Here is a 15263-nt window from a genome sequence, read left to right on the forward strand (position 1 = left end):
TACCCTATAGGTTGGTGGAGACTGGCCAACGGCCAGGACGGGGGTGAATGAATGAATGAACGAACGAACGAACGAACGAACGAGGGTTTATTGATAAACGAAAAATGCATTTTCAAATGATTGGAGGAATAAGGGGAAATGTCAGGAGAACGAATGAACGAATGAACGAATTGCTCCTTGTGACCCGTATCCTTTTAATGAATGTTACTATTGCTTTCCATTGTAAATGTTTCTTGAATTATTGATACTCCATGTTTAATGTATTGAATTGATTGTTTGATTATCTGTTTGGAACCTCACTGAGCTTTTAGCTCACCCCTTTAGTTTTGTTTTCCTTAACAGGGGACGGCGAGCAGGATGAGAGCATAGACTAGCCTAGTCTAGGTCTTTTGTTTCTTTTGTAATGGTTCTCGCCCTAGTGCTTGGCACGGGCTAGTTGTATGGTGAAGTGAGAACCTTTGTACATTTGATGGTTGTACTTCCTTTTGAGATAGCAATGTATATAAGTTCAACTTTAAGTTTGGAATGCTGCCCTATTTATTCTTGTGATTTGTTCTGGATTTGATTAAAGAACGACTGAGTCCCGGCGAGAGTTGGGCAGGCGGCCCGCCGAACCCTCTGGTACGCCTTAGGGGGAGGTGGGGTCGTTACAAGTGGTATCAGAGCTTAGGCTTCAGATCTCTGTAGTGTATCCTAGATTAAAGATTAGGATACCGGACTGTGGGATTTGATTGGACTTGAAAGTTAAGCGATTGAGGGATAAAATTTATAGTTGCTTCGCGTGGTTTCTACGTGGAGTGACCCTGGACTAAGTGGTGAATAAGTATGAGGGACTAAGTGAAGCTATGAATTGCGAATGTTATAGGCCTTAAATCTTTCTAATGGTATCTGAGGACCATAGATAGGTATGTCAGGTAGGAATTCCGATTGTAGATAGTTTACTCTTGGGACTGCAGCTCGAGATGTGAAATATCTTATTTCGGATTCTCGTGCCTGAGTACTCTATAGTTGAGGTGCTGCTAAATACTTGAGACTTACATTTTGGGAACATGAACAGGCTTTGTCTGACTAGAATGAGCACAAGAGATCAGGGACATCTAGTTTGGATAGTAAGTGACGTGAGAGACCGGACGGGCTGATACTGGGACGACTTCACCTTTTCCTTTTGATTTACCTGTATATTGTTACTACATGACGTTAGTATACCTGTATGTACATGGTTATCTGTCCAACTTGATATGTATTTGTGTATTTGCTTATCCGTCATCTTGGTATGGCGTGTTATGTGGGTATATGTTTATTTGAATATTTGGTGCCCTCAATAGTTACTTTAGTAACCTTATCGTGTTTATTTATTAAATTACCTTTTGGGGGAAAAGAAAAGAGAGGGAAAACATATATATGGACGGGAGACGTAGCCATGGACGTGGACGTGGCTGTGGGAATGAACGAGCTCAAGAGCCAAGAGTGGAAAGAGAAACAACATCTGCACAAGAGCAAGGAACGAGGGTTGAAGCCGAAGACCAAATGGCAACGGTAATGCAACAAATGACAGATATCTTGGCAAGACTGGTGGATCAACAAGGCCAAATGGCCGTGAATCAACCCCGGAACCCTGAAATCGGAGAAGATAAGGCTCTTGAGAGGTTTCAGAAGTTTACTCCTCCGAAATTTCTTGGAGGATCTGATCCGGATATAGCCGAACAATGGTTAGAGGCCATGATTAATATTTTCACCGTCTTGAACTACACCGAGCAAAGACAAGTAAACTTTGCGGTGTTCCAATTTGAAGGATCGGCCCGAGCGTGGTGGAACGTTATTAAAGCAAAATGGGAAAGAGAACAGACCGTATGGACATCGACGAATTTCATAAGGGAATTTAACGAGAAATACCTCCCTCCGTTAGTTCAAGAGAGGAGAGAGGAAGAGTTTATTGGACTACGCCAGGGAACGTTAAGTGTGGCCGAATATGAAACGAAATTTATGAAACTATCCAAGTTTGCTTCTGAATTGGTGGCCACAGAACGGCGAAGAGTAAGACGGTTTATACAAGGATTAAATTTGGAACTCCAAGAAGCATTAGCGGCAGTACAAGTGAATACGTTTACGGAGGCCCTTGAGAAAGCTCAAAGAATCGAGATTGCAAAGGCACAGATAAAAGCTTCCCAGACCCAGAAAAGGAGTGCATCGAGTAGTGTAGTGGAGGAATTAAGTGAAGCGAGAGTCCCTTCCAAAGTGCAAAAAGTGAACTTTTTGTCCCACCCACCATGGACATTAGGGGCGATAGGTGAAGGATCTACAAAAGAAAGCCAAATCAGATTTGGGAAAAGTTTTCAAGAAAGCCAAAAGATGGCTTCTCACGTGGTCTGTGGGTACTGTGGAAAGGCAAATCATGTCGAAAGTGATTGTTGGAGAAAGGGGCGGAAATGTTTAATCTGCGGAAGTGGCGATCATCAAGTTAGCAACTGTCCGAGGAGACAGTCACGTGAAAGCAATACTCTGCAATTGGATAGAGCTAAATCACAAGTGAATGAAGGAGGGAAACGAACTAGCGGACCGGTAAAGGTTTATGCTTTAGACAACCGACAAGTTCCGGACTCGTCTGAGGCAACTGAAGGTAAAATTTCGAGGACGAAATTTTTTTAAGGGGAGAGAATGTGAGGACTAGCAAATTCCTTGTATTTTTCCTCAAAAATACCCTTTTATTTGAAAATTAGTATTTATCAAAGGCCACTACCCAAATATTTCACATTAAGTGTAGATAAACCTGGAAAATAGGGTTTTACGCTTCGGTTTCAAGTTTGGAGCGAAATTAGGGTTTTCGCGATTTTCCGCCGGATGAATTTTCGGTACAGAGTAAGAATTAATTTGGGGATTAAAAGTGACTTTTAAGTGAGAAATAATATGTGACTAGTGGCAATGATATAAGGTTAGTGAATGGGAAGTAAAAACCCTAGTACGTGAGTTTTTAAGAAAAACGGCGCGAACCGGCGGGTCCCGCGCACTACCGATTGAACGCACTGCTTGACCACCATTTTTCCTTACCAAACAAATTTATTGAACTTGAGCAAAATATCTTCTCTCTTGGCAACAAGCTTGACCGAATGTGAGGCTAGGAAATAACAAGAGAAAGAGAAAAGAAAGAAAGGTGGTGGTGGCGACACTTGTCGCCACCTTAAGGCTTCTTGACCCAAGACAATTATCATCCATTTAAGCACCAAAATTCAGCATTTTACCCCTTATTTCTGCTGCTGCTGGCTGAGAGAGAGAAGAGGGAAAACACCAAAGGAAAACATTTCATTTCATCTTCAATCCAACAACTTAGGAAGAAATCAAACAAAATAAACCGATTAAACTTGTTCTTGAGTGACTAGTTAGTGAGTTGTGGTGAGTTTTTGAAGGAGAAAGCTTGGGCTACTCTTAGTGACCTCTAGTCAAGGTAAGAGAGCTTATCTCTCCAAGTTTTACTTTCAATCTTGTGAAATTAAGCTTAGCAACTTGATTTTGTGGTGGAATCATGGATGACTATCATGTTTTAGTAGTTTTCCCCTTTTTATTTCATGAACTAGGGTTTGGGGAAATTCTGCCCAATTTGTTGTATGATGCTTATATGTTGCAATTGAAGTTTTATAAGGTGTTGCGGTAGGGATTAGACCAAGAAATTAAGGAAAGTTGCACTAGAAACTCAAAATTCCAGAATCTGGAAAATTTCCCCAACTTTCTGTCCGAATTTATATCTGTATGTTAGAGGTCGATTTGGCCTTAGGTCAAAGAAGAAAAGCTGTAGAGAATGGTATTTTATGGGTTCCTACAAATTTTCAGCTTAATCAGAGTAACATAGGACGTGAAAAGTCCAAAATACCCTTACTGTTTTAAGTATTTCCTAAGCAGTCCGTGTGATCAGTTAAGTCCAGTTTATCCCATTTTTTGACTAGGATCCATTCTGATTTAGTGTTTTGCCAAAACATGAAAGTTGTAGCATTCTGAATTAGCTTTCAAATGCCTCTAAGAACACCTGATTCGGACTTGTGTACTCTGAGTTATGTCCATTACAGTGTTCTGCGTTTAAACAGCCGATGAATTGGTTTCTGGTTTAGTAATTCGAGAATTTGACCAAGTTACATTAGAAACTGGACTAAGTGACCTTCATAAACATTGTAGCCCTGAGTCTTAGCTTCGAAACGGCATAGGTTATGTCTTAATCTGATAAGCGTAGCCTCGGGTAAGTTATTTCCGCTTTCATATGTCAAATCTGTCTTTTGCTAAATTGAATTTCTGCACTTGTTATTACTGTATTTCTTATTCTTATGATATTGTGAGCCTATGGAACGGCTCTTGACTTGAATTGCTTATGTGTGATGCTGGGTTGTGGTTGAGGTAAAATAATGAAGCCAAAATGGCTGGAAAATTAGGTAAACATAAAGGGCGTGCTGCCCAAATTTTCGCTCGAGGGCTAGGTTTCTATTTGAACTTGTATACTTTCGTTTGGCCAATACCATGACCGGTTTTCCATTTTAAAACACATGATTTTTCATCCTGGGGTTCAAACAACCCTCTTCTTTCTTGAAAGCCATCTTTACACGTTTTACTCCTAATTAGTCGGGTTTCTTTGTTTCCCTTAAATGTTTTGCTCGATAAACTGTAATATGTTCTCTTGTTCAACCTTAGGTTTCATTGGTGACTAAGGGTAATATCCGGAAGGATATTTTGCACGTTATTTTGCATATCTAGGTGAGTGTTCCTTATTTGACTTTATGGCTTGTTGTTATCATTTGCTAATGTGTTAATTGCTTTTAATGATTTCCAAAACGAGTTTTCTAGGCGAGTGTGTACTTTATCGCATTCGACCTAAATAACTGTGTAATTTTCAAGGATTTAATGATTGAAATGTTACTTGCGCATGAATGTAAGCCTTTTTGGCTGAACTGGCCATTGCCCCTTGTTACCGGTCGTCTCGAGCCAGAAGCGGACTCGGTCGGGCGATTAGGGACTTGGGTGAACGTTTGGTATACTCGAGTATTACCCTATAGGTTGGTGGAGACTGGCCAACGGCCAGGACGGGGGTGAATGAATGAATGAACGAACGAACGAACGAACGAGGGTTTATTGATAAACGAAAAATGCATTTTCAAATGATTGGAGGAATAAGGGGAAATGTCAGGAGAACGAATGAACGAATTGCTCCTTGTGAGCCGTATCCTTTTAATGAATGTTACTATTGCTTTCCATTGTAAATGTTTCTTGAATTATTGATACTCCATGTTTAATGTATTGAATTGATTGTTTGATTATCTGTTTGGAACCTCACTGAGCTTTTAGCTCACCCCTTTAGTTTTGTTTTCCTTAACAGGGGACGGCGAGCAGGATGAGAGCATAGACTAGCCTAGTCTAGGTCTTTTGTTTCTTTTGTAATGGTTCTCGCCCTAGTGCTTGGCACGGGCTAGTTGTATGGTGAAGTGAGAACCTTTGTACATTTGATGGTTGTACTTGTACATTTGATGGTTGTACTTCCTTTTGAGATAGCAATGTATATAAGTTCCACTTTAAGTTTGGATTGCTGCCCTATTTATTCTTGTGATTTTTTCTGGATTTGATTAAAGAACGACTGAGTCCCGGCGAGAGCTGGGCAGGCGGCCCGCCGAACCCTCTGGTACGCCTTAGGGGGAGGTGGGGTCGTTACAAATTCAGTCATTTGCTGCATGGCAGCCGCTATTTGGACGTTGGGGTCAACCCTAGGTTCAGGATTTGGTCCATATGAGGTTTCCCCAGTGCCCCTTTCAGATGTGGGTTGCCTAATTCCACGCCCACGGCCCCGTCCACTACGAGTGCCTTCCATCAATCTAAGTCAATCTAGGTCACAAAATAAATATACTGTTAAAGGGCACCTAACCCTCCCTTTCGTAGCACTAAACAGGAACAATTAAACAAGAACAATTAACTAAAACAACTACCTCGTAGAGCATTTAAACACATAACACATATACATAGAACACATAACAGGATCAAGCAATTATACAGAACAGTCAGTCAAGAACATACAAAGTCATCCCATGAAACAAAAAGGGGTCCTCTAAAAGTACTATAGACAGACTAGGTCACGAGTACAAAAGAACTCACGAAAAGCTTTTCCCCCTCTAGGGCTCCGTCCATAATCTACGAGAACAACACCATTTATATCTTAATCAAGGTTGATCACGCTTAACCACACCCGAACAAACCACACGAAGTTCCATAGAATCGCCTTTCTAGTTCACCCAATCCTGTCTAACCTAGGCTCTCATCTCTTTCGTATCCGGGGGCAAGAATCCCATCTAAGATGATTCACAACTCGAGCCGGCCGGTCCCAAGCGTAAATCATCCATATTAAAGATTCCTACCCGACATACATACCTAGCTTCCTCAAGTCTCATGGTAATGATCCTTACACTTATGACATGCACGGTTCATAGCTTACGCTTAAAAGTGCACTTATACCTTTTAAGGCATTCACGAAAGCAGGACCATAACACCACTTGGCCCGAGCTCTCTCCGCGCAGAGACCACGCGAAGTGTCTCTGATACCACCTGTGACAGCCCCAACTCACCCTAAGGCGAACCAAAGGGTTCGGCGGACCGCCTGCCCAACTCTCACCAGGACTACGGAGTCGATTCACACAAACCCAACATAGTACGTAAGATCCAAAGAAAATGAACAAGCGAAAACTACAAATATTTACATTGGAGTCTTGAACAAATTCAGATACAGTGCAATCCGAGGTATTCATACTACACAAAAGTACAATTAGGGCTTCGTTTTCAAAAGAACAAGTACAATTAGGGTTTCCAACCATTGAGGAGCTATACAAAATCTAAACTAGCTCAACTCATGCTTCAAAGTCACAATTCCCAAAAGTGGTTCCCTGTAAGGAAAGTGTCGAAGATATTATCTCCTATGATTATGGGAGATATTATCTTCCATAATTACCTCCCATAATTATGGGATTTTATTGCTTATGATCAATCAAGTTTGAATAGATAGGATATGAGTTGATTATGTAATCCCTAAAATCATGGTTCTATTACCTTAAGTGGTGGCAGAACTATGATAGGGTTGTCCTATATATGCCTACCTTGTAAGCATATTTAGTTAGTGGGAAAATAAAGAAAAGGAGAGTTTTTTGTTCATTTTTTCCTTTTCTGTTAAAGTTTACATGGTATCAGAGCTCCGGCTCTGTACCAATTCCTGCCATGAACTACCGAGCAGCCATGACTGGATCGACTGCTCACACAAGAGAAGACTCATCCTCGTCTTCAGTAGTTATCCAAACTACAGATTACTCCGCTTCAAATTCTTCTTCCCTACAAATAACCGTTCATAAATTAAATGGTTCCAATTATCTGGAATGGGCTCAATCTGTAAAGCTGGCTATTGATGGCAGAGGTAAACTCGGCCACCTTACTGGAGAAATTCAACAACCAGCTGCTGAAGATCCCAATTTGAAGAGATGGCATTCAGAGAACTCTCTAGTTATCGCTTGGTTGATAAACTCTATGGAACCAGCAATAGGAAAGCCACACTTATTTCTGCCCACAGCCAAGGATGTGTGGGACGCTGTCCGGGATATGTATTCCGATATAGAGAATTCGTCTCAAATTTTCAATCTCAAGACGAAATTGTGGAAATCAAGACAAGAAGATAGAGATGTTACAACCTATTACAATCAGATGGTAACTTTATGGCAGGAATTGGATCTTTGTTATGAGGATGAATGGGACTGCCGTGCAGACAGTGTTCGATACAAGAAACGGGAGGAGAACGACAGAGTCTATGTCTTCTTGGCTGGACTAAATCAAGAACTCGATGAGGTGCGAGGTCGTATTTTGGGCAGGAAGCCTCTCCCCTCCATTCGTGAAGTATTTTTTGAAGTCAGAAGAGAAGAATCAAGGCGTAAGGTGATGCTGAAGTCATCACCAAAGTCCAAGGCAGAGGATGAAGTTGAGACTTCAGCATTGGTTTCTAAGGGGACAGATTTGGACGGGGATAAAAGAAGGAAGCCTTGGTGTGAACACTGTAAAAAGTCGTGGCACACAAAGGACACATGCTGGAAATTACATGGGAAACCATCGAATTTCAAGAAGAAAAATGGAGGTGATAGCAAGGTGTTGCAGACTGTGAATGAGGATTCTCAAAAGCAACAAACTGACTTTGAGACACCAGCCTTCACAAAGGAACAATTAAGCCAACTGTACAAACTCTTTAAGTCTCCACAATTTTCAGTCACTGAGCCAAAAAGCTTCACTCCTTTCTGTTCTTTTGCTAAAAATGGTAAACCTTTTACTATTGCTCTTTCATGTAAAACATCAAATGCATCTTGTCCACGGGTTATATGGGTTATTGATTCTGGGGCCACTGACCATATGACTAGTGTGTCACAATTATTTTCTACCTACAGTCCATGTGCAGGCAATAAAAGGGTCAAGGTTGCTGACGGATCATTATCCGTCATAGCTGGCATAGGTTCCGTTGTCATCTCTCCTACTCTAACACTTCATAGAGTTCTTCATGTTCCAAAGTTATCATGCAATTTGCTGTCCATAAGTAAATTAACTAGGGATCTCATGTGTCGGATTAATTTTTTCCCCTCTTTTTGTGAGTTTCAGGAACTGACCACGGGGAGGATGATTGGATGTGCTAGAGAAAATGGGGGACTTTACTTCCTTGAAGATGGATCAGATATGACAACACCAATCAAAAACACATGTTACGGGTCTGTCTCTATTACTAGTAATAAAGAGATTATGTTATGGCACTTTAGACTAGGACATCCTAGTTTTTATTACATGAAATACTTATTTCCAGATTTGTTTAAGAATAAAGATTCATCTTCTTTTCAATGTGAAATCTGCGAATTGGCTAAACATCATCGGTCTACATTTTCTATACATCCTTATCAGCCCTCAAAACCGTTTTTTCTATTACATACTGATGTTTGGGGTCCCTCTAGAATTTCAACTTCATCTGGAAAAAAATGGTTTGTTACATTCATCGATGATCACACAAGAGTTTGTTGGGTGTATTTGTTAAGAGAGAAATCAGAGGTTGCAAGTGTGTTTCAAAAATTCTACAGCATGGTTTTGACACAATTTCAAGAAAAAGTCAAAATTGTTCGGAGTGACAATGGAAAAGAATATTTCAATAAAATTTTGGGAAGTTTTTTTCTTGAAAAAGGGATTGTGCATCAAAGCTCCTGCAATGATACCCCACAACAGAATGGGGTAGCTGAAAGAAAAAATAAACATCTTTTAGAAGTGGCGAGGGCATTACTTTTTTCAAGAAATGTTCCTAAATATCTATGGGGCGAAGCAATTTTAACTGCTACATATCTCATAAACAGAATGCCCTCAAGAACCTTGAATTTCCAAACTCCTCTGAATTTTTTCAAAACCATTTATCCCATGTCTCGATTAACATATGAAGTCTCATTAAAGGTGTTTGGGTGCATATCCTTTGTTCACAATCATGAACAAGGTCGAAGTAAGTTAGACCCTCGAGCAAGAAAATGCATTTTTGTTGGATATGCACCCACGCAAAAGGGGTATAAATGCTTTGACCCCATTTCGAAAAAAATGTTTGTAACCATGGATGTAACATTTTTTTAAGATAAACCTTTCTTTGGAGATCCTCTTCAGGGGGGGGGACTCGCATGTAGAAGAACTTGTAGAAGATGATGATGTTTTTCGTATTGAAAATCAAATTCCTGATCAAAATTTTGTTGATAGGAGAATTGATTTTTCTGATTTTTTAGAAGAATCTGCAGCACAATTTCCTCAACAAGAATCTTTTCAAGATAATAATCCTGAAAAAACAAATGACACTCTTCAATTTGCCCGTCAAAAGGATTTTGAAAAACGTGAAAAAATTGATCAGGGATTAGAAGAGGATCTCTTGTCTTTAGTGCCAATAACAGAGTCGAATTCTCTTAGTGAAAGAGATGGGAATGTAACTGAAAAAACCTTGAAAACCTATGTCCGGAAAAATCATCGAGGAAAAGATAAAGCTCCCCCTTCTCTTCACGACAAGGAATCCGAACCTAGGACAGAATTTAATGTTTTTGAGTCATTAGATAAAGTTTCCTCTGATTCAAAGATTGCTGATTTGGATCTTCCTATTGCACTTCGAAAGGGAGTGCGTTCTTGTACCAAACACCCTATGACTAACTATGTCTCTTATGAAAAGTTATCCCCTACCTTCTTGACATTTACTTCACAGCTTTCTTCTGTGGAAATTCCAAAGAATGTACAGGAAGCATTACAAGTTCCAGAGTGGAGAAAGGCTATTGAAGAAGAGATGTATGCTCTTGAGAAGAATCAAACATGGGAAGTAACAAACCTGCCACAAGGGAAAAGGACAGTAGGATGTAAATGGGTCTTTACCATCAAGTATAATTCCGATGGGACATTGGAACGGTACAAAGCTCGATTGGTGGCTAAAGGGTTCACTCAAACCTACGGGATCGATTATCTTGAAACTTTTGCTCCAGTGGCAAAATTAAACACTGTTAGGGTGCTTCTCTCAATAGCAGTAAACCTTGATTGGCCGCTCCAACAACTTGATGTCAAGAATGCATTTTTAAATGGTGATCTGGAGGAAGAGGTGTACATGGAGTCTCCCCCTGGATTTGAAGGGAAGTTTCAGTCTAGAGTTTGCAAGCTAAGAAAATCGTTATATGGTCTCAAACAATCTCCTAGGGCCTGGTTTGAAAAATTTACTAGGTCGGTAAAGAATCAAGGCTATACCCAAGCTCAGAGTGATCACACCATGTTTGTTAAACACTCCAAGGACGGGAAGATAGCAGTACTTATTGTGTACGTGGATGATATCATCCTCACAGGAGATGACTTAATTGAGATGGAACGGCTGAAGAAAAGTCTTGCTTCTAGCTTTGAAATCAAAGATTTGGGAACACTACGATATTTCTTAGGGATGGAGGTAGCTCGGTCCAAGAAGGGCATTGTTGTGTCCCAACGCAAGTATGTTTTGGATCTTTTAAAGGAAACAGGGATGAGTGGATGTCGACCTGCAGACACTCCTATGGATCCGAATCACAAGTTAGCAGATATAAAAGATGGAACACCAGTTGATACTGCTCGATACCAAAAGTTAGTAGGCAAGCTAATTTACTTGGCTCACACTCGTCCTGATATAGCTTTTTCAGTGAGTGTTGTGAGCCAGTTTATGCATTCTCCATATGAAGAGCACCTTGATGCAGTATATCGAATTCTGAGGTACTTAAAAAGTACTCCAGGAAAGGGATTGTTCTTTAAAAGAGGAGATCGAAAGACCATTGAAGCTTATACAGATGCTGATTGGGCAGGATCAGTCATTGATAGAAGATAAACCTCGGGGTATTGTACCTTTGTATGGGGCAATTTGGTTACTTGGAGAAGTAAGAAACAAAGTGTTGTAGCTCGTAGTAGTGCAGAGGCAGAGTACCGAGCTATGGCTCATGGTGTGTGTGAGATGTTATGGCTGAAGAGAGTTTTAGAGGAGCTGAAAAGACCTATTGAACTTCCAATGAGGCTCTATTGTGATAACCAGGCGGCAATTAGCATAGCTCATAATCCTGTGCAACATGATAGAACCAAACATATTGAGATTGACCGCCACTTCATAAAAGAGAAACTTGAAGGAGGAATTATCTGCATGCCATTCGTTCCATCAGCTCAGCAAATAGCTGACATTCTCACCAAAGGACTCCTCAGACCAAATTTTGAACTTCTTACAAGCAAGTTGGACATGATAAATATATACGCACCAACTTGAGGGGGGGTGTCGAAGATATTATCTCCTATGATTATGGGAGATATTATCTTCCATAATTACCTCCCATAATTATGGGATTTTATTGCTTATGATCAATCAAGTTTGAATAGATAGGATATGAGTTGATTATGTAATCCCTAAAATCATGGTTCTATTACCTTAAGTGGTGGCAGAACTATGATAGGGTTGTCCTATATATGCCTACCTTGTAAGCATATTTAGTTAGTGGGAAAATAAAGAAAAGGAGAGTTTTTTGTTCATTTTTTCCTTTTCTGTTAAAGTTTACAGAAAGCAAAGGTAACAGAAAGGGGTGAGCTTACGCTCAATGAGGTACCAAACATATAGGGGTAAAATCATGGTCTTTCACGGTGAATCAATCAGATACATATACCAGATATAGAGGAAAGCATTTAAACATCGTGGTTCAAAGGGAAAGGATACGGGTGGCTCTCAGGAGCCAGATTTCCATTTGCAGTACTTGATCCGAACTCGTTGACTCTCCGTCAACGTAAATAGAACCAACATATCCGTAGACCCCACTTTACACTAATTTTCGTCCACCAAACATACCCCTACCGGGCCCGAACTCCGTACAGTACAGAAATGGTAATACTCGAGTATATCGGAATCAAGAGTCTCAATACCCAAAGATTCCCAGAACAGACTACTGTGGTTCGTTATCAAATCGACCAGGCCCTTGTCGGCCCGACTTGAGTCACTAGCCACAGGTGTTGAGCTCAGAGGTCACAGAAAGGTCGTTGGATACCAATCTCCAAACGACGTCCGAATATATTCTGATACAGTTAACAGATTATACACAGTAAATAGGCATATGGACAGACAAGAGAGCGAGTGTGATAAAGTACACCCTCGTCTCAAACAGAATAAACAGACATTACAGTCATTTAGATCACAGATTGCAAGTGCAGAAATCAAGTTAAGTAACAAAACAAATAAGGGGAGTGGTACACTCACCGGTTTTAGTACAGATACTTCAAAAGTTTTTGCCCAAAATAGAGCTTTAATCACCAAGAAACCCTAAAATAACCAAGGTGAAACAATTATGGTTCCCACTTTCACGAATCCAATACACAAAATGCATAAATAAGACTCAATTATAAGTCGTGTACCTGATCAAATTAGCTACCAGTGCACAGAAATAACAATGTGATTTTGGAGTAAAAGGTAGCGGTTGGTATCAAAGACATGAACAACCCTAGAACCCTACGCTCAAGTCACAAGTAAATCCAACTAGCCTTCAAGTAAAATTTCGGGCAGCATATCCCTTGTGTTTACCTATTTTTCAGCCATTAATGGCTTCATTATTTTCCTCAAATCAGTCCCAACATTTCATACAAAATAATCTCATTTCCAAAAGCCGTTCACTAGTCTTCAAGTCATATAAATACAAAAATCAAGCTAGAAACATTTCCGAAAATGAAATCTAAGTTACGAAACAAAAGGCAGATTCGCCGCTACTTAGCGTATCGGACCTAACTGGAAATACGCTTATCAGATTGAAGTGAAAGTTAAACCGTTTCGAAGCTAAGACAGAGGGATATAACTTTGATGAAGAATACTTAGTCCAGTTCTCATCCTAACTAGGTCAAAGTTACCAAAACAACCTCAGATTTTTCCAGTTCGAAGTTCACTGTGGCAGTCCTGATTCATTCAGTCATATCTCAGCATATACAACTCCAATTCAAGTGATTCCAAAGCCATTTGAAAGCTATGATGCACGGCTATAATTATTAAGAAGACATCAACAACCAATTCAGTAGTATTCCTGGTCAAAAGAACCAATTACAGAAGCTGATTCTTGGTTTCGGGTAACTACAGGGCAGCAGGGGTAATTCGGTCTTTTCACAAGCTACTTTGCTCCGATTGAGCTGAAATTTTGTAGATTACTATAAAACATCATTCTCTACAACGTTCATGTTTTAACCCAAGGCTAATTCGGCCTCTAACTATGAGTAACAGTACCAGGCAGAAAGGGTAATCGAAACCCTAACTTCCGAAATTTCCGTTCAATGCAGAAATTTTCCGCAAATAACTACAATTGACACATTAAGGTTTCATTCCAGATCATTTCCAATCATCATCCATGGCCACAACATATGAATCATATTAAATCAGAAAAATCATGATTAATTAGAAAATGTCGTCAATCTCAACCAAAATCATGAAATAACACCTAATCTCATCCCTTAGCCTACCACAAGTCATTAATTAAACATCATTGGATAGAGGAGAGGGGTTCCTTCACTACTCACCTTGTAAACACTAGAGACAAGATAGCTTAGGGTCTTTCCTTTCCAAACAACTCCACCAAGCACTTCTATCCTTCTTAGCAAGTAGGTTTTATGGAGAAATTTGGGAGATTAATGGTTGGATTTCAAGATTTGGCAAGAAAAGGAAGCAAAAGTTGAAGAGTTTTCTTTCTTTTTTTCTCCAAGAGTGGCCGGCCAAGAAGATGAGATTTTTGATGAATTTTTTGGTCAATTTTTTGGTTATTTAGTAAAGGTAGTAAGATGGTCAAAGTCCAAGGTCCAATGAAAACGCAACACCTAGCATCTCTTTTGGCTTATAATTATCCTTTTGTCTCTCCACCATTAATCCATTTAACAACCTCTAGTTATCTCTTAACACCCGCTAAATTAAACCCAGTATCCAAAACTTAACCTAACTGGCCTAATTTTACCAAACTTTCCGCACTAGCGAGTCTCACGTCCGATATACGTTCTTAATTTCTCAAAAACTAACCGATACTAGAAAAATCATTTAAAAACTATATTTACTAATAAAAATTATGTTTTAAAATTTTTTGAATAAAGAAAATATGGAAAAACGTGCAATTCAAAGAAAATAAAACCTAGAAATTAGGAAAAATTACGGGGCCTCACATCAACAAATTCAGTTCCAAACAAGATTCAACAAAGAAAGTCCAAGGTATCAAAACAAACCCAAATCACAACCCATGGACCTTCCAAGTATATTTCAGCCAACTACTTGAACGAATTCCCCAAAAACTAAACTCTTGCAAAAATTACTCAAATGGCCAAGAGCTTCATCAATCATTAGCTCTTGACAACAAATAGTCACATCCTGCAACAATTCAATCAAAATTTCAACCCAAAACAAAAAGAGAGTCACGGCCAACTTACACACAAATAACTCTAGAATTTCAGATTTTCCTTTCTTGTTTCGATAGTCAAGAAAAATTCCAGCAGATGTTAATTCAAGATATCCATTAAATCTCCATCTTTTACTTGCTAAAAAAACACTAAGCATATGGCTTATAATCTGTCCAACCTAAACTAAAACAAATGATACACAAATCCAGAAAATAATCTCACCAAAAGTTTCAACTAGTACGGCTAGCAACCAAGTACAAATTCTAGCAATATAACAAATTAACTTATAGTGTTTTGTCCATGACTTCCTTTAATTTTTACTTCAA

The 15263-nt window shown here is 39.6% G+C and overlaps 1 protein-coding gene across 1 annotated transcript; it reads left to right on the forward strand.

The window, feature by feature from the left end:
• The first annotated feature begins 7245 nt into the window (after positions 1-7245).
• LOC113692064 (uncharacterized) lies at positions 7246-8874 on the forward strand. Its single transcript, XM_027210404.2, has 2 exons — positions 7246-8305; positions 8641-8874. The coding sequence occupies exons 1-2, from the start codon at positions 7246-7248 to the stop codon at positions 8673-8675; spliced, it is 1095 nt and encodes a 364-aa protein (XP_027066205.2). The 3' UTR covers positions 8676-8874.
• Positions 8875-15263: the final 6389 nt, after the last annotated feature.

Source organism: Coffea arabica, chromosome 6c (assembly GCF_036785885.1).
Source record: "Coffea arabica cultivar ET-39 chromosome 6c, Coffea Arabica ET-39 HiFi, whole genome shotgun sequence".
In the NCBI taxonomy this organism is placed as follows: Eukaryota; Viridiplantae; Streptophyta; class Magnoliopsida; order Gentianales; family Rubiaceae; genus Coffea; species Coffea arabica.